Source organism: Equus przewalskii, chromosome X, assembly GCF_037783145.1.
Source record: "Equus przewalskii isolate Varuska chromosome X, EquPr2, whole genome shotgun sequence".
NCBI lineage: Eukaryota > Metazoa > Chordata > Mammalia > Perissodactyla > Equidae > Equus > Equus przewalskii.
Genome location: NC_091863.1, coordinates 46,627,514 through 46,654,306, shown reverse-complemented (window position 1 = coordinate 46,654,306; position 26,793 = coordinate 46,627,514). Strand labels below are relative to the sequence as shown.

At 35.6% G+C, this 26,793-nt stretch overlaps 1 protein-coding gene across 1 annotated transcript in view; it reads right to left on the bottom strand.

The window, feature by feature from the left end:
- Positions 1–26,217, bottom strand: part of LOC139081128 (endogenous retrovirus group K member 7 Env polyprotein-like) — a 454,430-nt gene extending 428,213 nt beyond the window's left edge. The window contains exon 1 of the mRNA XM_070605655.1: positions 26,089–26,217. Within this exon, the coding sequence (XP_070461756.1) occupies positions 26,089–26,108 (20 nt within the window). The 5' untranslated portion in view covers positions 26,109–26,217. The remainder of the gene's footprint in view (positions 1–26,088) is intronic.
- Between the last annotated feature and the right edge of the window lie 576 nt (positions 26,218–26,793).

Sequence of the window (26,793 nt, the reverse complement as noted above, 5' to 3'; positions counted from 1 at the left end):
GACAATTCAATGAAATCAGAAAAAAATACAAGATCAAATAAGAAGATTCACAAAGACAGAAATCATTAAAAAGAACCAAACAGAAATTCAAGAGTTGTAAAATTCAGTGAATGAAATAAAACATGAAATAGAAAGCATCTATGGTAAGTAGACCAAATGGAAGATAGAATAAATGAGCTAGAGGAGAACTTTGAAATAACCCATCAGAGGAAAACAAAGAAAAATGAATGAAAAAGAGTGAAGAAACTTAAGTAATCTATGGGAATCCATCAACTATACAATTATTAGAATAATTGGAGTTCCAGAAGGAGAAAAGGATGAGAAGGAGGCAAAAAGTCTATTTAAAGAAATAATAGCTGAAAACTTTTCAAACCTGTTGAGAGAACTAGACATCCAAGTTCATTAAGCTGAGATCACCTCATTATCTCAAATCAAAACAAACTTCTTCAAGGCACATTATAATACAATTCTCAAAAGTCAGACAAAAAGAGAATGATAAAAGCAGGAGGAGAAAAAAAATTGATTGTAACCTACAAAGGAACTACCATTAGGCTATCAGCATATTTCTCAGCAGAAATTTTACAAGTCAGGAAAAAGTGGAATGATATATTCAAAGTGGTGAAAACTATACCATCAAAGAATACTCTACTTGGCATATTTATTCTTCATATATGAAGGAGAAATAAAGGCTTTCCCAGAAAAGCAAAACTCTAGGGAAATCATCATCAACATTAGACGTCTCTTGCAAGACAGGCTAAAAAAGTTCTTCAAGCATAAATGAAAATATACTAGCTAGAAACATGAAAAAATACAAAAATATACAATGCACTGGTAAAGATAAATATGTAGTCAGATTTAGAAAACTAATTTAGTAATATGATGGTATGTTAACCGCTTAACTATAATATAAAAGTAAAAGGAAAGGAGTGTTAAAAATAACTATAATTAGTTCACAAATGCACAAGATAAAAAGAGGTAAATTGTGACATCAAAAACATAAAAAGAGGGTAAAGCTCTTGTATGCAAAGTTATTATCAGTTTAATATGGACTATTTTATCTATAAGATGTTTTATATAAGCCTCATGATAACCATATAGCAAAAACCTATAATACATCAACAAAAGAAAAAGCAGGAGAATCAGGCATATTACCACAGAAAATCACCAATTCACAAACATAGGCAGAAACAGGCAAAAAGAAAGAGGGAAACTACACAATATCCAGAAACCAATTAGTAAGATGGCATTAGAAAGTCCTTACATATCAACAATTAATAAATGTAAATGGATTTAATTTTCCAATTAAAAGCACAGAGTGACTAGATGAATAAAAAAACAACCCAAAGATATACCTATGAGACTCATGTCAACTTTAGGGACACACATAAGTTTAAATGAAGAGATAGAAAAGATATTCCATGCAAGTGGAAACCAAAGGAAGGCAGGAGTAGCTATACTTAAATAAGAAAAAATAGTCTTTAAGCCAAAAACTGTAACAAGAGAAAAGAAGGTCAGTATAAAATGCTAAAGGAGTCAACTCATCAAGAAGATATAACAATCATAAAAATATACGAACTCAACACCCCAGCACCTAAATATACTTAAAAATTACTAACGAATATGACGGGTAAAATAGACAACAATATAATAATAGGGGACTTTTGGGGCTGGCCCCATGGCCAAGTGGTTAAGATCACCTGCTCTGCTTTGGTGGCCCAGGGTTTTGCCAGATCAGATCCTGGGCATGGACATGGCACCACTCATTAGGTGATGTTGAGGCAGCATCCTACATGCCACAACTAGAAGAACCCACAACCAAAAATATACAACTATGTACTGGGGAGTTTGGGGGAGAAAAAAATGATTGGCAACAGTTTTTATCTCAGGTGCCAATCTTTAAAAAGAAATAGAGCAGGGGACATCAATACTCCACTTTCAGCAGTGAATAAATCCAGGCAGAAAATTAGGAAGTAAACATTGGACTGAACCATACATTTGACCAATGGACCTATTAGACATCTATATAGCATTCCATCTGAAAGCACCAAATTACACATTGTTCTCAAATACACATGGAACATTGTCCAGGATAGATCATATAATAAGCCACAAAATAAGTCTTAGCAAATTTAAGATGAGTGAAATCATACTGAGTGTCTCTTCTAACCACAGTGGTATGAAACTAGAAATCAGTAACAAAAGGAAAGCTGGAAAACAACAATTGTGGGGAGATTAAATATACTCCTGAGTAATCAATGGGTGGAAGAAGAAATCAAAAGGGAGTTCAAGAAATATGTTGAAAGAAACCAAAAAGGAAGCATAACATATCAAAATCTATGGGATACTGAAAAAGCACTTCTAAGAGGGAAGCTAGTAGTGATAAATGCCTACATTAAGAAATAAGACAGACCTCAAATCAACAACCTCACTTTACACCTAAAGGAACTAGAAAAAGAACAAATTAGGACCCAAGGTATCAAAAGGAAGGAAATAAAAAAGCATCAGAGCAAAGATAAATGAACGAAAGAAAAGAAAGACAATAGAAAAAATCACTGAAACTAAGAGCTATTTTTTTGAAAAAGTAAACAAAATGGACAAACCTTTAGCTAGACTAAGGAAAAAAGAGAGAAGACACAAATAAATAACATAAGTGAAAGCAGAGGCATTACAAATTATACCACAGAAATACAAAGTATCGTGAGAGACTACTTGAAAAATTATATGCCATTGAATCAGATAAACTTGAAGAAATGGACAAATTTCCTACAAACATAAAACCTATCAATTCTGAATGATGAAGAAATAGAAAACATGAACAGAGCAATAATGAGTAAGTGGATTGAATCAGTAATCAAAAACCTTCCAACAAAGAAAAGCATACACCAGATGGTTTCACTCTTGAATTGTACCAAACAATCAAAGAAGAAATAATGCCAGTCCTTCTCAAATGCCTCCAAAAACTTGAAGAAGAGGTAGTACATCCAAACTCATTTCACGAGGCCAGCATTACTCTGTTACCAAAGCCAGATAAGGATACTACAAAAACCCCCAAAATTAGACAGCAAAATCCTCAATGACTATAGATGCATTCTCAATAGAATTCTAGGAATATCAATTCAATAATATATTAAGAGGATCATACACCATGACAAATTGAATTTGTCCCTGAGATGCAAGAATGGTTCACATATGCAAATCAACTAATGCATTATGACACATCAGTAGACATAAAGATAAAAATCAAATCATGTCACTACATGTAGAAAGAACATTTGAAAAAATACATCATACTTTTATGACAGAAACCCTCAACCAATTGAGTATAGAAGGAACACACTACAATAAAATGAAGGCCATATATGACAAACCCACAGCTACATTATACTCAATGGTGAAAGCTTGAAAGCTAATCCTGTAAGATTAGGAACCAGACACCATGCTCACTCTCATCACTCTTATTCCACATAGTACTGGAAGTCTTAGCTAGAGAAATCAGGCAAGAAGAAATCAAAGGGCCAGAATTGGAAAAAAAAGATATAACATTGTCTCTATTCACAGATCAGGGATTTTATACATAGAAAATACTAAAGACTACCAAAAATCAGTTAGATGTAATAAACAGTCAGTAAAGTTGCAGGATACAAAATTAAGATACAAAATTTAGTAGCGATTCTATATGCTAACAATGAAATATATGAAAAAGAAATAAAATGATACTATTTACAATAGCATCAAAAACAGTAAATTACTTAGAAATAAATTTAACCAAGGAGGTTAAATTTATCTCTACACTATCTCTACACTGAAATCTATAAGACATTGATGAATGAAATCAAAGAGGACACAAATAAATGCCAAGTATCCTGTGTTCAGAGACTGGAAGAATTAATATTGTTAAAATGTCTATACTACCCAAAGCCATCCATAGATTCAATGCAATCCCTATCGAGATACAAATTAGAGAGATAGGAGATTCAATGAGGAGAAAGAATTTAAGGATCATAGGAATTCCCGAGAAGGTAAAAAGGAAAATGGAGCAGAAAGTGTGCTTAATGAAATTATAGAAGAGAACTTCCCACTGTACCGGGGGCGGGAGTCTTAGACAATCCCCTGGTTGCGTGGCCCCTCCCCCACTCCTTCCCGGACCTGCATTGCTATCCCAGTTTCTAGGAAATGGAGCGATGTTCTCTCCTACCCTGTTCCAGCTCCTCTGAGGTGGGCAGCAGGGGCTCCTTCCACTGTCTTTTGATACTGTAGGTCTCTGAGTCCTGGCATTAGGTTCATTAGCTGAAATTCAGGGTTTTTTTTCAGTCCTCTGTTGTACTCTGGAGGGGAGAGAGTCCCTGGTCAGCTCACCCCGCCATTTTGCTCCGCCTCCTCTCCAGGAGTGCAGTTTTTTTGATATCTTGTTTTCCTTTCCTTCAGATATATACCCAAAATTGGAATTGCTCGATCATATGGTAGTTCTATTTTTAATTTTTTGAGGAACCTCCATACTGTTTTCCATAGCGGCTGTACTAATGTATATTCCCACCAATAGTGAGCAAGGGTTTCCTTTTCTCCACATCCTCACCATCACTTATCTTTAGGTTTATTGATGATAGTCATTCTAACAGATGTAGGGTGATAAATCATTGTGCTTTCAATTTGCATTTCCCTAATAATTAGTGATATTGAGAAATTTTCAGGTACTTGTTGGCTATTTGAATATCTTCTCTGGAAAAATATCTATTCAGGTCCCTTGCCCATTTTTAAAATTGGATTACTTTATGTTTTGCTACTGAGTCATATGTGTTCCTTTTATATTTTGGATATAAACCCTTTATCAGATGTGTGGTTTACAAATATTTTATCCCATTCTGTAGGTTGCCTTTTTATTTTGATTTCTTTTGCTGTGCAGCTTTTTAGTTTTATGTTGTTCCACTTTTTATTATTCTACTTTGTTGTTTTGTGCTTTAGGTGTCATATCCAAAAAATCATGTCGTCTGCAAACAACGAGAGTTTCATGTCATCCCTCCCTATTTGGATTCCTTTTGTTCCTTTTTCTTGCCTGATTGCTCTGGCCTGGACCTCCAGTACTATGTTAAATAAGAGTGGTGATAGAGAGCATCGTTGTCTCATTCCTATTTTCAGGGGGATGGTACTTCAAAACTTACTACAAAGCTACAGTAATCAAAACAGCATGGTACTGGAACAAAAACAGGTGCACAGATCAATGGAACAGAATTGAAAGCCCAGAAATAAAACCACACATCTACGGACAGCTTATCTTCGACAAAGGAGCTGAGGGCATACAATGGAGAAAAGAAAGTCTTTTCAACAAATGGTGCTGGGAAAACTGGAAAGCCATATGTAAAAGAATGAAAATTGACCATTCTTTTTCACCATTCACCAAAATAAACTCAAAATGGATCAAAGACCTAAAGGTGAGACCTGAAACCATAAGGCTTCTAGAAGAAAACGTAGGCAGTACACTCTTTGACATCAGTATTAAAAGGACCTTTTCGGACACCATGTCTTCTCAGAGATGGGAAACAATAGAAAGAACAAACAAATGGGACTTCATCAGACTAAAGTGCTTCTTCAAGGCAAAGGAAAACAGGATTGAAACAAAAAAACAACCCACTAACTGGGAAAAAAGTATTTGCCAGTCATATATCTGACAAAGGCTTAATATCCATAATGTGTAAAGAACTCTCACAACTCAACAACAAAAAATCAAACAACCCGATCAAAAAATGGGCAGGAGACATCAACAGACGTTTCTCCAAAGAAGATATACGAATGGCGAATAGGCACATGAAAAGATGCTCATCATCGGTGATCATCAGGGAAATGCAAATCAAAACTACACTAAGATATCACCTTACACCCATTGGAGTGACAAAAATATCTAAAACTAATAGTAACAAATGTTGGAGAGGTTGTGGAGAGAATGGAACCCTCATACACTGCTGGTGGGAATGCAAACTAGTGCAGCCACTATGGAAAACAGTATGGAGATTCCTCAAAAAATTAAAAATAGGACTACCGTACGATCCAGCCATTCCACTACTGGGTGTCTATCGAAAGAACTTGAAGTCAGCAATTCCAAAAGTCTTATGCACCCCAATGTTCATTGCAGCATTATTTACAATAGCAAAGACATGGAAGCAACCTCAGTGCCCATCAACAGATGAATGGATAAAGAAGTTGTGGTATATATACAATGGAATACTACTCAGCTGCAAAACAGAACAAAATCATCCCATTAGCAACAACATGGATGGACCTTGAGGGAATTATGTTAAGTGAAATAAGCCAGTTAGAGAAGGATTATCTCTGTATGACTCCACTCCTATGAGGAATTTGAAAATGTGGACAAAGAGAACAGATTAGTGGCTACCAGGGGAAAGGTGGGGTGGGGGGTGGGCACAAAGGGTGAAATGGTGCACCTACAACACGACTGACAAACAATAATGTACAACTGAAATCACACAAGATTGTAACCTATCATTAACTCAATAAAAAAACTGCACTCCCATATTCATTGAAGCATTATTCACGATAGCCAAGAAATGGAAACATATGTCCCTCAATGGATGAATTAATAAAGAAGGTGTGGTATATACATGCAATGGAATATTATTCAGCTATGATAAAGAAAATCTTGCCATTTGCTACAAGATGAATGGACCCCAAGCGTATTGTGCTAAGTGAGATAAATCAGACATAGAAAGGAAAATACTGCATGATATCATAGATATGTGGTATCTGAAAAAGCCAAACTCATAGAAAGAGAGAGTAGGATGGTGGTTACTAGGGGCTGAGAGTTAGAGAAACTGTGAAGATATTGGTGAAAAGGTACAAACTTGCAAGTAGAAGATGAATAAGTTCTGGAGTCCGTTGCACAGCACAGTGGTCATAGTAAAAAAATACTGTATTATTTGCTTCAAAAGCTAGACCCTAAGTATTCTCACCACAAAAAAGAAATGACGATATGTGACATGATAGAGGTGTTAACTAACATTACAGTGATAATTATATTGCGACATATGAATGTATCAAATTGACAGGTTGTACACCTTAGACTTACACAATGTTATATGACAATTAGAATAAAAAATGGGTATCAACAATAAACAAATAAATAAATGAAATTGTATGGGTTCAGACACTCATACATTTCTGGTTGGAGTTTAAATTGTGGCAGTCCTTGTGGAGGAAATTTGACAAATCATAAAAATCAACATATACATTTACTTTTTAAAATACAACTTTTTAGATAATTGTAGATTAACATGTAATTGTAAGAAATAATGCATTTTCCCCAAATGGCAGAAGCTTTAAAAACTATAGTATAATATTACTACCAGGATATTGACATTGATAAAACCTACCCATCTTATCAGATTTCTCCAATTTTACTTGTATGCATTTGTGTGTGTTGGTATGTGTGTATGTGTGTGTACTACATTCTTTACAATTTTATCACCTGTGTAGATGCTTTTTGTCAAAGTGAACTTTCATCTGTATCCAACATCACAGTAAGGATACTGAACAGTTCCACCATGAAAAGGATTCTTCATGTTTCCCTTTTATAACCACACCTACCTCTCTCTTTCCCTTGCCCTCCAGATCCTTCTTCCATCCTTAACCCTTGGTAACTACCAATTTTCTCTTAATTTCTAAAATTTTCTTTTGAGAGCTCTTTATATTCTAAATAATATTCCTCTATTCGATATATAGTTTGCAAATAATTTCTCTCAGTCTGTAGCCCTTCTTTTCATCCTCTTCATATGGGCTTTTTCACTGAGCAAAAGTTTTTAATTTGATGCAGTCAAACTCATCAATTTTTGTTTTTGTTTATTGTACTTTTAGTGTCAACTACATATACATTTACTTTTGACTCAGGAAACCTCCTAGTAGGAATTTAGTCTGAAGATACCGCTAAAACTATAAGAAAATGAATGTATGAAAGATTATTCATTACAGCATTTTTTTACAATTGCAAGATATTGAAAATAACTGTATGAGGATACATAGAAGTGATTGTGTACACTCTGGTATAGCAACTAAATGGATTACTATGTTGCTGTAAAGGAAGGCAAGAGTGCTCTATGAACTGATATGGAGTAATTTCCAGAATATATTGTTAGGTGAAAAAATGTTCAGTGAAAAAGAATATCTGTATTCTTCACTTAAGAAAATATAGAAAATAAGCAAACATATGAGTATCTGCCCATTTGTACAAAGAACTCAGAGATGATAAATCAGCAACCTATGTGATTGATTACCTGCAGGGTTTTTGTAGGAATGAGGTGGAAGGTATAGAAGGAAGGGAGGGGCTAATGGCTCTTACTTTAGTATAATTTTTTTACAGAATTTTGACTTATGGATTCACATTAAGTTTTTACATCCTTTACATTCTCAAAATAAATACCTAAATATAAGCAAAAAGGATGAGAGAAACACTCTAGAAAGAAATACAAACAGACACAATAAACTGAACCATATTTAAAACAATAGTAATAACCACATCAGAACTTGGAAGGGAGAACTAACCCCAAAATTATTGGAACACATTATTTGGACTATATGCCCTCAGGGTAAAGAATTAAGAATTTTAAATAAATTATTGAACTTTATTTTGTGGTTTTCTTTTTTATGGATTCATGGTTGGCAATTCTGAAACTACTTGATATGTATTCTAAGACTGAGAAAATAGATAAATAAATATATCATGGATAATGGGAGCCAGGTTTCTCACTGTCAGAGAAGGGAGTTACAAATATGGAGAGGGGGAGCCCTATTATAGTATCTTATAATTGGAGATAACAGTGTTAACTCATTACCAATACCAATTGTTCCAGGTCAGCTTTTCTGAAATGCAGGCTATGAGGTGGAGATTTGTGTCCAGAATAGTCTGCTGGGTATGATTTTGGGATGAACACCTATGGGAAATGAAGGACGTGTGGTTGAGAAGAAATCCTGTGCTCTGATATAGTCATAACCAAGGCCTCAGTCAGTCTCACAGGGAGCTCTGTAGCACTGATGAAACTTCAGAGAAGTCCGGAAGAGTGTTCAGCCTTTGTACCACTCCTTCCACCATCCACCCGTCATGGCATCTAGATTGTCCCAGGAATGAGGTGTAACCTTGGATGTAAGCAGATCCTGTGACTCAGGACAATAATGTTTACCTGAATGCCAGTCATTTCCATCAAACTTAATGCCTCAATTGTTAAAAATAAGAGATGCTTGTTCAAAAGTCACAATGTTGTCCCCTATTTCCCCAAATATGCTTCAATAACTCTTAAACTTGTTAAGTAATATAGCAATGTTTTGATTTTTTCCTGTTCTGACTAGTGTTCTTCAAGCCAAGATGCGGCTTTCTCTCCAAGAATTTTTATTTTGATGTGGAACTGTGCAAGCGTCTCTTCAAGCTAATTCAGATTCCCAGTAGAATAAGCAGAAATGGCATCATGAAAAAGGACTAGCTGATTATGCAGTACTTTAACATATGCACAAGGGCAGAGAAAGAAAAGTAAAAAATTAATATTACAGTGGATAGTGGATTTTAAGGTTATTTGCCATGTAGTTTATGTCTCCAAAAGGAAAGTTCAATAATTATAGAGTATTTCACACACATCATATGTGAACTTCTTGCAGGATTGCTGAGTCTATGATAACATTCTAATTCCCCACCTTATTTACACTGAAAAAATAAATCTGAGTCGGTTTAAAAAGCTTAATAAAGCAGTATGTAAACAGTTTCCAAAAATCAATCGATGCATTAGTTAAAAAATCACCAAATTCCCCTATCAAATCAACTGTATACAAATTCAGGTAAAATATGTAAAGTTATATGAATAAACAATTTCTGTATCATCTGTGCTATAAAACTTAAGACGCTATTAAGACCCAATTACATATAAAATTTAGTGGGCTAAATTATTTTAGATACAGATTCAATCTATATGTACTTCATAAAGAATCAAATAAATGGCAGCAAGAATTACTCAGAAATTTAATTTACTTAAAGTTAATACGATGCTCATTTTAAATTGCTTAAAATTTCTTTCATATCAAGAGATATGACTAAACAAGGTAACTGAAAAACAGAACCATTTAGTCTGGTAGCCTTAAAGGTAGTGTCTACCAGGCTACAGCCTGAGTGTGGTAGACATTGACCAATTGTGTCTACCTGAGTGTGGTAGACATTGACAACTTGTGGAAAAGCACAATTGCTGATGTTCATAAAATTTTAGGTTTTAAAAATATTAGGTATAATATGTTTAAGAAAATAAGTGTACAATGTTTTTGTTAAAATTCCCTTTTAATTGTAGCTTATAAAAAGAAACTCAAGTAATAATTTCACTTATGTAATTCTCTGACAAAATTAAAGTAGTTTCATTGTCATTTCAGCTCTAATTTAAGATAACAAGAAAAACTCTGTTTTGAGATAATGCAATAGAAATTGTGAAGAAAGCAAAAAGGATGACAGTCAGTTCTTAGGCTTAAAGACTTGCTTCTCTCCCATTCCTTCCCTTTTAAAGCTAGTAAATATAAAGCTTAAAAGTTACTCAACAACATCCAAAAGCAAAGATAAACTATGCAATACTAAGAAGTAGCTGAAACCCTGACTACTCATCCAAACTCTAAACACATATTTTTAACTTGTTTCCACTTGAATATGTTGTCATTATTTCAAACTCAATACAGGCCAAGTAGACCAAATTCTTATCCCTTCTCCATGCACTCTGTAAGTGCCACTCCTACAAAAGCTAAACCAGTGTCTTATTTTGATTTCCAGCCCCTGACAATGGTACTGTCATCCTCACAGTTATGCAGGCTGGAAATGGATCAACATGTACATTTGTCCTTTTTATTCCCATCACAATTATCCTACTCTGAGGTCCCAAGGAAATGTATTATTCTTACTGTAAAAGTGCAAGCTTTATGGTAGCGAGCAGAGTCTTTGCCATGATGAAAGAGAAAGCTGAAGTATCAGCATACAATTTCTTTGGATCTTAAGGAAGATCTTTCATGTGATGAAGGGTGTTATAAACATTGCTGCCCTTGGGTGTACTGAGCAATAATTTTAAAAGTTGTTACTGGCAGAAACCACAGCTGAGAGCATGTGATGACTTCACAAGTGTGAAGAGCACTGAAGAGGGACTACCCCTGTGCAATGCCAGGATGGTATCTCCATAGGGACTATACTATCCTAACCTGTATAGCACTCTCTTTTAGCTGCAGGCCAAGACTGCAGGCTGCACACAGAATGAGAATAGATGAAAAGACAGAAATATTCTCTACCTATACCATAATCCAAGAGCTGGTGATTAAACCACCTCCAGACAGAGCCTACAGAAATTATATCAGAGCCTGTCACTCTTTATATTCCTAAGAAATGTTCATGAAACATTAAAACCATGTTGATGGTTGATTTCTGGATTCCTGCCTTCTAGGTTTTGTGGCTACATCACGGCAAGTTAGACTACTTCGCAATTCTTCATTTATCAGTAACTGGGAAGAATGCTTTTCTTTTCTCCAAATCTGCATAAATCCATTACATGAGTTACAACAGCTTTAAGATTTTTTCATATTTTCCAGAGGACAGTTTGGCATTATTAAACCTTTAAAAGTATTTACAATCAACAAGTCCACATTAAAATATAAGATATTTTTTACTAATTGTTGAATATAAAAATGTGGATAGTGGAATTGTTTATATCATTTTGGACAGAAGGAAAGTATATTTTGTATCATTAATTGTGAATGGAATTCTTTACTGTGTGTCTCATAAAGGAGGATGATAACAGAACAATCAAATTTTATTATGCAGTCTCCTTTGACATACTGATCTCATTTTAAATTTCCGAGAAAGATCTCAGAATGTAAAGAAAAAATTATCTTATTTTCTTCTAGAAACTGAGTTTGATAGCAACGTTACTGTACAGTTTTTCTTATTTTTCTTTATATGTTTAGAAAGAAGTTTTTGCGGCTCAATCTTTGGCAAATTGTGTGGGTCCAGTGGTCCATGATTCGGTTCCTCTAAATCAATGTGATATGCAACATATTCAATCCTTGAAAGAGAAAAATTGGAGTACCACAGGAACACTGAAATACATTTAGTACAGAGGAGGATTTACACTGATATACATATTATATACAAAGAATATTTTAAGTCATTTATTTCTGTGAGTAAAAGCAATTAACAAGGGGAAAAGAAAAGACTATTTCTTTTATCTCATAAGTACCCCTTTCTACGTTATAGTGTTAAATGGAAAGTAAAAACCAACAATTTTAAAACAAGTTTAAGCACTGGATGTGAAAACCTTCTTGTAATAAAATCAAGGTCATGTGATTAATCCCAGTGTGGTGGAATAGCTAATTTTAGTGAGGCTAAAGCAAGTGTGGACTAGCAAAATAATATCAATAAAGTAACTGCTAAAAGGAAGTCACATTAAACATACATTGAAGGTCAGATGAATCAGCTGTGTCACACATGCTTAGTGATGCTTAAAGTATAATTTATGGATTCCTATGAAATCAACATTTATACTATGACAGTGACATGTACTATAGATGAGTTATCATCTCTTCCCTGAGAAACCTCCACTTATGTTTTTTCCTATCAGTAGCTGAGAGAGGTATCACCTGCCATTCCCGTCACTGCATGCCCTCTAGCACCCAGTAAATCCCTCTGTCTTAGCATATGTGAAATGCCATATTAACTTCTTTGAGATAAGACTTCAAGAGAGATCTTGTCAAGATGGTGGCATAGGCAGACTCTGAACTCATCTCACATGAACACAACCAGGTTACAACTATTTTTGGAAAAACTACACTGGATAGAAAACTGAAAACTGGATAAAAAGAACCTCCACAACAAGGGGCAGTACTGACTAAGGCGGAAGAAGCAGAAATTCCTTCTGGAGAGAAAAAATCCACCTTCAGGAGCAGTCGAGTTTGTCAGCTGACAAGGCTGGAGCCACCCTAAGGTACGCAGCCCTACCCAGAGTAGTGGGGTCCTGAGCAGAGTCCAGATACTGCTTTGTGCATCCTTCAGATGCAGCACAACTGAGATGAGGGTCTTACTATCTGGCTTTGCTAGCTGACTGGCTGCAGCAGGGATACCCCTAGAAAAGCTATTAGACAAAAAATGAAAAGACCCGGGTCTTAAAGGGCCCATGCACAAACTCACCCATCTCAGCAACCTAAAATCACCAGAAATAAGGCTAACAGTCCTTTGGTGAAAAGAGCCTCGCCTGGTAGGCTCTGGGTTCATCTTGGTGAGAGGAGGGACCTTTCCAGAGACTGAAACATTGGTGGTGTCCATTGTTGTCACCCAGTCCTGTTGTGCTGACACAGGCCCTGGCAGATGCCATTGAAGTTCTTCCCCTGGCCTGTTAGCCCAGGAATCGGCCATACCCACTAGAGTGCAGATTTAATCCAGTTCAGCCAGGGCTGGTAGCTTACCCTGTGAACTGGCCCCACTCAACAGCAATTGTTCAGGCTACTTGTCAGCCTGCATTGACTGGGTGCCTTGATCCTCTACAGGCAGGCAAGTATGTCCACCTCTGTGGGGCAGGGCCTGTGTGAGGACCAGGTGAACAATTTTGGGGGGCATTGGTGGAGTGGTAGGACCCTCTATAGTAGGGCAATGAGGTACACTCCAGGGGTTGGAAAGTGTGCATGGACCAGGACTATGTTGATGGTATGTGTGGACCAATGGGGCATGAGGCTTATGATTGGCAGAAGACCTGTGCTCCACAAATAGACATAAAAAGGATAAGCCTCACCTTCCAAAGCCTGAAACAATTGAGTGCTCCCTTGCTTAGGGCAAGCACCAATCAGCTGCACTTCTAAGAAAACTGAAAACAGCCCTGTAGCCCTGAGGACTATAGCAACTGTAAGCCCCTGAGCCTAGCAAACAGCTATACTGGGTATCTACCCAATTAACAGGAAAACTTCAACAGAAGTGTGCCGTTAGACCTTGTAGCCAACAGTACTGAGGCTCCTCAAACAGGATTTACAAAGAGCAGGCCAGGGAAGGAAAGAATAGACTCCCAGGGATCCTGCATAAAAAGCAACCCTGCCACAGCAGAAAGACACAAGTAACCCACAAAGGGGTCATTCCTGGATCATTTGGACTGATGATGACAGGGAAGCACACTGCTGGGCCTCAAAAGTCATCTCTTACATAAGGCCACCTCTCCAAGATCAGGAGACATAGCCAGCTCACCTAACACATAGATATAAGGACAGAGAAAGTGGTATAATGAGGATACAAAGGACTATATTCCAAGCAAGAGAACAAGACAAAACCCCAGAAAAAGGACTAAGTGAAACAGAAATGAGCAACCTACCTGACAAAGAGTTCAAACAAAAACTTATAAGGATGCTTACAGATATTGGGTGAAGACTGGATGGGCCCAGTGAAATGATCAACAAAGAAATGGAAAATATAAAAAAGCACCAATCAGAAATGAAGAATACAATACTGGAAATGAAAAACTCACTAAAGGGACTCAACGGCAGAGTAGATGATACAAAAGAATGGATCAGCAAGCTAAATGAAAGACTAGAAGAAATCACCCAAGCTGAACAGATAAAAGAAAAAAAATGAGACAGAATAAGAACCGTCTAAGGGAACTCTGGGACAATATCAAGTGCTTTAACATTCGTATTATAGGTGTCCAAGAAGGAGAAGAGAGAGACAAAGAGGCAGAAAATCTATTTGAAGAAATAATAGCTGAAAATTTTCCTAATTCAAGGAAGGAAACAAACATCCAAGTACAGGAAGCACAGAGAGCTCCAAACAAGATAAGCCCAAAGAGGCCCACACCAAGACACATTATAATTAAATGTCCAAAATTAAATATAGAGAATCCTAAAAGCGGCAAGAGAAAGGTAACAAGTGACATACAAAGGAAAGCCCATAAGGCTATCCACGGACTTCTCAGCCCACACGCTACAGGTGAGAAGAGAATGGCATGACATATTTAATGTGCTAAAAGGAAAGAACCAACAGCCAAGAGTACTCTATCCTGCAAAGTTGTGATTCAGAATGCAAGGAGAGATGAGAGCTTCCCAGACAAGCAAAAGTTAAAGGAGTTTATCATCAAGAAACCAGTTCTACAAGAAATGATGAAGGGAGTCACTTAAGTGGGAAAACGATGACCACAAATAGGGATAAAAAAATCAACCACCCCCCCGCCAAAAGAAAGAAATGCAGCAAAATCACTGGTCTTAAAGGTAAAAATACAGTAAAGGTAGCACATTAACCAACTATGATGATAATATAAAGGTTAAAAGACAAAAGTACTAAAATTACCTATTTCAATGATAAGAGGGTAATGGATAGACACACACAAAACAAGAGGCTATATAGGATTTCAAAAACATAAAATGTGGTTGGAGGGGAGTGAAAAAGTAGAGCTTTTAGAAAGAGGCCAAGCTAAAGTGTCTATCAACTTAATATAGACTGCTATATACATTGACTATTATATAGGATCCTCATGATAATCACAAACCAGAAACATATAATAAGTAAGCAAATAAGTAAGATAAAAGAAATCAAACATATTACTATATAAAGCCATCAAGTCACAAGGGCAGAGAAGAACAGAAAAAGAAAAGAACAGAGAAGAACTACTAAAACACCCAGAACAAAAATAACAAAATGGCAATAAATACATATTTATGAATAGCTACTTTAAATGTCAATGGACTAAATGTCCCAATAAAAAGGTATAGGGTGGCCAACTGGATAAAAAAACAAGACCCATATGTATGGTGCATATGAGACACATGCTTCAGACCTAAAGACACTCACTAACTGAAAGTGAAAGAATGGAAAAGATATTCCATGAAAATGTCACAGTAAAGAAAGCGGGGGTAGGAATACTTAGCTGAAACAGACTTTAAAAAACATTGTAATGAGAGACAAAGAAAGGCACTGCATAATGATAAAGGGAACAATGCAACAAGAAGAAACAACACTTGTAAATATCTATGTACCCAACATAGGAGCACCTAAATTTATAAAGCAATTATTAACAGACATAAAAAGAGAAATAGACAGTAACACAATAATAGTAGGGGACTTTAACATTCCAATTACACCAATAGATAGATCATCCAAAAAGATGATCAATAAGTTAACATTGGCCTTAAATGACACATTAGATCAGATGGACTTAGTAGATATATATAGAACATTCCACTCAAAGACCACAAAATACACACTCTTCTCAAATGAACATGGAATGTTAAAAAGGATTGATCACATATTAGGCCACAAAACAAATCTCGATACATTTAAGAAGATCAATATACTACCATGCATCTTTTCTGACCACAAAGGTATGAAACTAGAAATCCACTACAGGAAGAAAACCAGAAAAGCCACAAAAATGTGAAGATTAAACAAAATGCTACTGAACAATGATTGGGTCAACTGAGATATCAAAGGAGAAATCAAATAATTCCTGGAGACAAATGAAAATACAACATGCCAAAATCGATTGGATACAGCAAATGTGGTTCTAAAAGGGAAGTTTATAGCAATTCAGGCCTACATCAACAAAGAAGAAAAATCCCAAATAAACAAAGAGTGCATTGAAAGGAACAGGAAAAAGAAGAACAATAAAAGCCCAAAATCAGCAGAGGGAACGAAATAATAAAAAACAGAGCAGAAATAAACAAAGTACAGACTAAAAAGACAATAGAAAAAATTAATGAAACCTCAAGCTGGTTCTTTGAAAATATAAAGAAAATTGGCAAAACTTTAGCTAGACTCACCAAGAAAAAAGGAGAGCAAGCTCAGCTAAATAAAATCAGAAATGAAAGAGGAAAAATTACAACAGATACCTCAGAAATACAAAACATAATAAGAGAATACTATGAAAAGCTATACACCTATAAATTGGATAATCTACAAGAAATGGATAATTTGTTAGAAACATACAATCTTCCAAAACTGGACAAAGAAGAAGTAGAGAATTTGAATAAATCAGTCACCAGTAAGGAGATCCAAACAGCAATCAAAAACTTCCCAAAATATAAGTCCAGGACCAGATGGCTTCCCTGGTGAATTCTACCAAACATTCAAAGAAGACTGAATACCTATCCTTCTCAAACTCTTTCAAAAAACTGAAGAGGAGGGAGGCTTCCTAACTCATTCTCTGAAGCCAACATTATCCTGGTAACAAAACCAGACAAGGACAACACAAAAAAAGAAAATTACAGTTCAATATCACTGATGAACATTGGCGCAAAAATCCTCAACAACATACTAGCAAATCGAATACAACAATACATTAAAAAGATCATACATCATGATCAAGTGGGTTTTATTCCAGGGATGCATGATGGTTCAACATCTGCAAATCTATCAACATGATATTAACAAACAACATTAACAAGATTAACAACATTAACAAAATGAGGAATAAAAATCACATGATCATCTCAATAGATGCAGAGAAAGCATATGACGAGACACAGCACCCACTTATGATAAAAACTAAATAAAACGGATATAGAAGTAAGATTTCTCTACATAATAAAGGCCATATATAACAAACCCACAGCAAATATAATTCTCAAGGGAGAAAAACTGAAAGCTATCCATCTAAGAACAGGAACCAGACAAGGATGCCCACTTTCACCCCTCGTATTTAACATAGTATTGGAAGTCCCAGTCAGAGCAATGAGGCAAGTAAAAGAAATAAAAGGGATCCAAATCAGAAAAGAAAATATCACTCTTTGCAGACGACATGATTTTAGAAAACCCTAAAGAATCCACTGAAAAACTCTTAGAAATAATAAATGAATACAGGCAATTCACAGGATACAAAATAAACATACAAAAATCGGTTGCATTTCTATACACTAACAACACAGTAGCAGAAAGATAAATTAAGAATACAAGTCCATTTAAAACTGTAACAAAAAGTATAAAACACCTAGGAATCAACTTAACCAACCAAGTGAATGATGTGTACACCTAAAACTATAAAGCATTGTTGAAAGAAATTGAAGAAGAAATAAAGAATCGGAAAGATATTCTGTGTTCTTGGACTGGAAGAATTAACATAGTTCACATGTCCATACCTCCTAAAGCAATCAATAGATTCAATGCAATCCCTATCAAAGTTCCAACAACATTCTTCACAGAAATAGAACAAAGAATCCTAAAATTTATATGGAACAACAAAAGACCACTAATAGCCACAGGATTCCCGAGAAAAAGGAACAAGGCTGGAGGTATCACACTCCCTGATTTAAAAATATACTACAAAGCCATAGTAACCAAAATAGCATGATATTGGCACAAAAACAGACATACAGATCAATGGAACAGAACCAAGAACCCAGAAAAAACCCACACATTTATGACAGCTAGTATTTGACAAGAGGGCCAAGAGCATACAATGGACAGAGGAGCGTCTCCTCAATAAATTGTGTAGGGAAAACTGGACAGCTACAGGCAAAAGAATGAATGTAGACCATTATCTTACACCATGCACAAAAATCAACTCAAAATGAATTAAAGACTTGAATGTAAGACGTGAAACCATGAAACTTCTAGAAGAAAATATAGGCAGTATGCTCTTTGACATCGGTCTTTGCAGCATATTTTCAAGTACCATGTCTGACTGGGCAATTGAAATAAAAGAAAATAATGAACAAATGTGACTACATCAAACTAAAAAGCTTTTGCATAGCAGTGGAAACCATCAACAAAATGAAAAGACAACCTAACAATTGGGAGAAGATATTTCATATATCAGATAAGGGGTTAATATCCAAAATATACAAAGAACTCATACATCTCAACAACAAAAAAACAACCACCGGATTAAAAATTTGGCAAAATATCTGAACAGGGATTTCTCCAAAGAAGATATGCAGATGGCCAACAGGCATGTGAAAAGTTGTTCAATATCATTAGCTATCAAGGAAATGCATATCAAAACTACAAGGAGATATCACCTCACTCCAGTCAGAATGGCTATAATTCACAAGACAGAAAACAAGAAGCATTGGAGGGGATGGGGAGAGAAGGGAACCCTGTGCACTGCTGGTGGGAGTGCAAACTGGTGCAACCACTATGGTAAGCAGTATGGAGTATCCTCAGAAAATTTAGAATAGATCTACAAAAACCACACATCTATGGACAGCTTATCTTGGACAAAGGAGCTGAGGGCATACAATGGAGAAAAGAAAGTCTTTTCAACAAATGGTGCTGGGAAAACTGGAAAGCCACATGTAAAAGAATGAAAATTGACCATTCTTTCTCACCATTCATCAAAATAAACTCAAAATGGATCAAAGACCTAAAGGTGAGACTTGAAACAATAAGGCTTCTAGAAGAAAATGTAGGCAGTACACTCTTTGACATCAGTATTAAAAGGATATTTTCGGACACCATGTCTTCTTAGAGAAGGGAAACAATAGAAAGAATAAACAAATGGGATTTCATCAGACTAAAGTGCTTCTTCAAGGCAAATGAAAACAGGATTGAAACAAAAAAACAACCCACTAACTGGGAAAAAATATTTGCAAGTCATACATCTGACAAAGGCTTAATATCCATAATATATAAAGAACTCACACAACTCAACAACAAAAAATCAAACAACCCAATCATAAAATGGGCAGGAGACGTGAACAGACATTTCTCCAAAGAAGATATACAGATGGCCAATAGGCACATGAAAAGACGTTCATCATCGCTGATCATCAGGGAAATGCAAATGAAAACTACACTAAGATATCACCTTACACCCATTAGAATGACAAAAATATCTAAAACTAATAGTAACAAATGTTGGAGAGGTTATGGAAAGAAAGGAACTCTCATACACTGCTGGTGGGAATGCAAACTGGTGCAGCCACTATGGAAAACAGTATGGAGATTCCTCAAAAAATTAAAAATAAAACTACCATATGACCCAGCTATCCCACTACTGGGTATCTATGGAAAGAACTTGAAGTCAGCAATTCCAAAAGTCCTATGCACCCTAATGTTTCTTCCAGCCTTATTTACAATAGCCAAGACATGGAAGCAACCTAAGTGCCCATCAACAGATGATTTGATAAAGAAGATGTGCTATATATATATACAATGGAATACTACTCAGCTGTAAGAAAAGAACAAAATCATCCCATTTGCAACAACATGGATGGACCTTGACAGAATTTTGTTAAGTGAAATAAGCCAGATAGAGAAGGTCAATCTCTGTATGACTCCACTCATATGAGGAATTTAAAAATGTAGACAAAGAGAACAGATTAGTGGCTACCAGGGTAAATGTGGGGTGGGGGTGGGCACAAAGGATGAAGGGGTGCACCTACAACACGACTGACAAACAATAATGTACAACTCAAATTTCACAAGATTGTAACCTATCATTAACTCAATAAAAATTAAAAAAAGCAAAATGGCATCTTACATTCTAAAAAAAAATAGTTCTACCATATGATCCTGCTATCCCACTGCTGGGTATTTAGTCAAAGAACTTGAAAGCACAAATGCATAAAGATACATGTATCCCTGTGTTCATTGCAGCATTATTCACAATAGCCAAGACTTGAACGCAACCTAGTTGCCCATCAAGGGATGAATGGATAAAGAAGATGTGGTATACATACATAATGGGATACTATTTAGCCATAAGAAATGAAATGTGGTCATTTGTGACAACATGGATGGTCCTTGAGGTTATTATGCTGAGTGAAATAAGTCAGAGTGAGAAAGTGAAATACCATATGATCTCACTCATAAGTAGAAGATGAAAATAACAAGAAACAAACACATACTAATAGCGATTGGATTGGTGGTTATCATAGGGGGAGGGGGAGAGAAAAAGGGGTGATTAGGCTCGCATGTGAGCTGATGGACTATAATTAGTTTTTGGTGATGAACGTGATGTAATCTACACAGAATTAGAAATATATTATGATGTACATCTGAAAGCTATATAATGTTATAATCCAATGTTACTGCCAGAAAAAAATGAAAAAAAGATTTCAAAGTAGCCATTATAAATGTATTCAAAGAACTAAAGAATATCATTCATCACATGGTTAAAATACAAGCTAAAATAACTCTAGTTTTGTCAAATCACTGTTAAAAATTTCATGCTCTAAACCTCATAATCTTTATTCAAATATTTATAGCATGGTTCATGTACCCTATTTGGAGTGCCAATCTTCCATTAAACAACAAAAAAGAATAACATTGTTAATGTGATTTGTGAACAAATCACCAGTCCGTTACATGGATTTAGAGAGCTTCTATTTGCTAGTTACCATGGTAGAAACTGAAACTATACAAATAAATAGGTGATAGATTGACTTCAGTGTAAGGAGCGTCATGGACCTGCTCCTCAGTTAAAATGGCAAAAATTACTTTTAAAAACCACATAAAAGCTCTTAAAATTGTCCTAAGTACATAGAACCAATGAAGAAATATTAAAAATCTATGAAAATGTGGTTTAAAAAATAAGAGTCCACTACCTTTCTCCTCTCTCCCAGTTGAGCCAGGTATAAACTCCACTCAATACTGTTATTGCCAAAAATATAGGTCTCTCCAGTGGAGAGGTAGAAGACTTTCTCCCTGGGAGGAGCATGATATCATTATTTCTCATCCTGCCCTGAACTATCTGTTGCTGATGCTATGTTCTGGGTGAGTGTGGTCAAGAGGTGTGGCTTTTCTTTTTCTCCCCTCTCCCCATCAGGGGATGAAGGCTCTACCTTAGGCACAAGCACAGAGAATACTGAGACCTCATTCCCTGTTCCCTGGCTTCTATGGTTACAAGTGAGGAAGCCCTCAGGATTTTGCCCCCCATTCCACTGTGTGCTGAGCTCCTAAAGTGGGGGTGTTACTCAGAGAGAAGCATGCCCACATCCAGATTCAGAGACCTGGTTCAGTGATTCTTCTAGAGTAAAGAGGCAGGCTGTAAAACAGATAGCTCCTAATCCCTTCTCAAAGAAACTGCATTTGAAATAGAGTGCTAAGAAATTCAAGCCTAGGGGCACTCTGAAGAACAATGATGGCTGTAGTGAAAGGCAATTTGGAGAAGATTCAACGTACAGGTAAAACTGTACACCAGCTAGTTTTCAGGAGTAAACCAGTGAAGGATATGGCTGGAGGAGTCCCCTTGGGATCAGAACAAATATAAGATATGATTGCAGAAACTATTCTTCATGGGAGGCTAAATCTTATTGGATTAGTCTGTAGAGAAATTTTTGCTCAAGGACACTACTGAAAACAATAGAGCAATCAGTAGACAATTAGTGGAGCCTAACAGCTGCTTGTGGTCAGGGAAAAAATAAAGAAAGTCCTGCCAATATTGGAGTCACCCCAAGGTGACTGAGGGCATACCCAAAGCTCCACATATCTGAGGAGAAATATCAAAGTCTTAGCAATAGCCAGAAAGGCAGGGGATAGATTTCACCAAAATAATCCAACTAGTCCCTAAAAAGTAACAACAACAAAAAAAACACAAGTAAATAACAATATTCTCCCTGAGGGGGCAGTACCCAGAGTCATTTCATTATCTACAACATCCAGTTTCCAACAAAAAACTACAAAAAAATACAATAAAACAGAAAAGTATGTCTCATACAATGGAATAAAAGAAGACAACAGAAACTGCCTGTGTGAACAATCTGATTTGGGATTTAAGAGAAAAACACTTTTAAGTAGCTATTATAAATATATTCAATGGAAGGATAATTGGTGTAGGCTTGGCAAGCTGAGGAGTCAAAAGAAAGATTTCTTGGACTCTCAAGGTCTGGCAGTAGTGTTCTTTTATTCATAGAATAGTGTGGAGTAGCACGGGGACAGGACCCATGGGCAGTAAGAGCTGCACCCATGGGTTGAGGGTAGGGCTAAATTTAAGGCATAGGTATGTGAGTTATCTCTTTACAAGACAAAGGAAAGATTATGTAAAAAACTTCGTTAAAATGTTACAGTGTAGGTGGGATCTGGTTATTGGGTGGTTCTATAACTTTGCATAAGAATCAAATCAGATCAGGTCAGGACATCCTATACTTCCTGAAGGATGATATAGAGTGTATGTAGGGCAGGATACCTTGGGCTTCTCTTCCTGGGGCAGCCTTGATCCTCATCATAATAACAACATCATATTGAACATAGAATATCATTAAAGAGATAGAAATTATAATAATAAAAAAACAAATGAAAATTCTGGGTTGAAAAGTACAAAAGCTGAAGTGAAATATTCACTAGAGGGGCTCAATAGTAGATTTGACTTAAGAGAAGAAAGAATGATAGAACTTGAAGATAGATCGATAGAAATTATGCAATCCAAAGAACAAAGAGAAAAAAGAGTAAAGAAAAATAAACAGAACATCACTGAAATATAGGACACCACTAAGTGTACCAAAACGCATGTAAACAGAGTAACAGAATGAGAGGAGAGAAAACAGAAAAAAAAAACATTTGAATTAATAAAGGCTGAACACTTCTCAAATGTATTGACAAACACTGAACTACACATTCAGGAAGCACAGTACCCTTCAAGTGGGATAAGTCCAAAGAGATCCACAGAGATCTAGCATAGTAAACATGTTAAAAGTAAAAGACAAGGAGAAAATCTTGAATGCAGAAAGAGAAAATCACTCAACACTTAAAAGGAAACATCATTTAAGGGAATTCTGAATAAATTAACACCTAAATTCTCAGCAAAAACACTTATGGACCAAAGGCAATGGGATTACATATTTAAAATGCTCAAAGACTCTACACTAAGAATCTTATATTCTGCAAAGTTATCTTTAAAAAATGAAAGTGAAATAAAACATTGCCAGATAAACAGAGAGTGAGAAAATTTGTTTCTGGCAGAAGTGCCTCACAAGAAATATTGAAGAAAGTATTTCAAGCTAAAAGAATGATCACAGATGGAAAATCAAATCCACATGAAAAATAAAGAGCACCAATAAGTGTGAATTTGTAGTTATAAAAAATAGTATAAATGGATTTTTCTCCTTCATTCTGTTAACTGATTTTTGAAATGGGTAAAATATCTATATATGGTGCTGTTGCACCTATAAAATATTGAAATGTAATATATATACGAACAACAGCACAAAGAAGCTAAATGGGCACAAAGGTGTAATGGGAAAGGAAATGACTACAGATGCTAAAGTAATAATTATAACAATGCCTTCTTGAGTTTTTAACATTAATAGATGTAATATGTAAAACAATAATGCTACAAAAAGAGAGAAAAAGGAATAGAATTACATATGATTAGCATTTCTATGTCTTATTGGAATTAAGCTAATATAAATTTGAAGCTGATTCTGATAAGTTAAAATTTACATAGTCATCCCTAGAGAAATTGCTAAAAAATAACTAAAAAAGTAGTGAAAAAACTCAATAGTAAAATTAAATGCTACATTAGAAAATATTCAATCATGTAAAATAAAGCAGTGAGATAGAAGAACACAAACGATATGAGACACAAACAAAAATAAACTGGCAAATATAAATCAAACTGTATAATCAAAACATTAAATGTGAATAGATGAATGCAATGAAAAGCAGAGATTGTCAGACTGGATAAAAAATGATCCAACTACATTCTGTTTCTTGGAGACAAAATTTAGATTTAAAGATACATATATATTGAAAGTAAAAGAATTTAAAAGCTATGCCATGCAAGCAAAAATTCCAAAACCTCCCCACATTAGCTATACTAATATAAGACACAATGGACTTTAGAGCAAAATATATTACGAAAGATGAAGAATGACATTTTATAATGATAAACAATCTATCAGAAAGTATGACAACTATAGACATATATGCCCCTAGAACAAGAGCATAAATATATGAAGTTAAAACTGATAGAAATGAAGGGAGAAATAGACAACTCAAAAATAATAGTTGAAAACTTCAATGCTCCAATTTCAATAATGGATAGAGCAACTAGGCAGAAGATCAATGAAAGACAAGGCTTGAATAACACTATAAAACAAGTAGACCCAACAGATGACCATGGAAGACTCCAACCATCAAAAACTGAATATACGTTCTCTTCAAAGGCACAGGGACTATTCTCCAAGGTAGACAATATGCTATGTTATAAAACAAAGTTCAATAAGTCAAAAAAATAGAAATAACACAATACGTTTTCTCTGATCACAAAGAAAATTGGTTTAGAATAAAATCAATTGATTTAGAATGAAATTTATTGATTTGGAATGAAATTATAAATCAGTAACAAAAAATTGGGGAAACTTACAAAAGTGGAAATTAAAAATCACATTCCTAAATAATCTATGGGTCAACAAGAAAATAAAAATAAAAATCAGAAAATTATTTGGTATAAGAGAAAATGAAAACCCAGAATACCAACACTTATGAGATGCAGCTAAAGAAATTCATAGGGGGACATTAATAGCTGGACATGCCTACAATAAGAAAGAAGCAATGTCACAAGTTAATAAGCTAACCTTCCATCTTAAGACACTGGAAAATCAAGAGCAAATTAAACTTTAAATTATTTAAGATTATATCAGAGATAAATTAAATGGAGAATAAAAAGTAGTAATCAAAGGTAGCACAAATTTGTTTTTTGAAAAGATCAACAAAATTTACAAGACTTCATTTAAACTGAGCAAGAGAAAAAGAGAGAAGACTCAAAAAGAGAGAAGACCGTATAAGCGAGAGAGGAGATATTTCTACAAATCTTACAGTAATAAAAAGTATAGTAGTCCTTCCTCTGTGGTTGTGCTTTCTGTGGTTTTAGTTACCCACAGTCAGCCCCAGTCAGAAAATATTAAATGGAAAATTCCAGAAATAAACAATTCATAAGTTTTAAATTGTACACCATTCTGAGCAGCATGATGAAATCTCACGGTGTTCTGCTCCATCCTGCCTAGGACGTGAATCATCCCTTTGTTCAGCATATTCATGCTGCATAAGCTACCTTCCCATTAGTTACTTAGCAGCCCTCTCAGTTATCAGGTCTATTGTCATGGTATTTCAGTGCTTGTGTTCAAGTAACCCTTATTTTACTTAATAATGGCCCCAAAGTTTTAGAGTAATGATGCCAGTGTCGACGAAAATAATCCATAACCAATCTATAAATGAAAATTTGGGTGAGTTTATTCTGAGCTTAAATCTGAGGATTATAACCCGGGAGAGTCTTTCCACAAAGGAACAGAGCACTCCAAAGAAGTGGGGGTATAGAGGGTGGTTATATACCCTCAAAGAGGATGTTTCACATATGATTGAAATGTCCCTTTTACAATAGTCATGAGGCTGCTCTGTCAGCACAGCGACTGATGGAAACAACAGATAGGCCTGCTGTCTCAATGAACACCGCAGGTTGGCAGGTCTGTTGCCTCGAGCTAGGCGGACACAGATGAGTGCTGCAATCAGTTCCCAGCCTAAAGAAAGATGCTTAATCTTTAAGGAGATGCCAATGTTGGGAGGGGGAGGGAAGTTGCACCTTTATCTCAAAATGTCTAAGCAGATATACAATGCATGCTCAATGGCCACAGTCAGGCCCTTTTGGAAAAAACAGTCAGGCCGAATTAGGTTTATACCAAATGGCTTCCTCATATACTCCAATATATCCTATTGCTTGCCATTTCAATATGTCACCGGGAATTCAGATGTGCCAAAGAGGAGCTATAAACTGCTTCATTTAAGAGAAAAGGTGAAAGTTCTTGACTTAATAGGGAAAGAAAAAAATCATATGATGAGATTGCTAAGATCTACAGTTAGAACAAATCTTCTATCCAGGAAATTGTGGA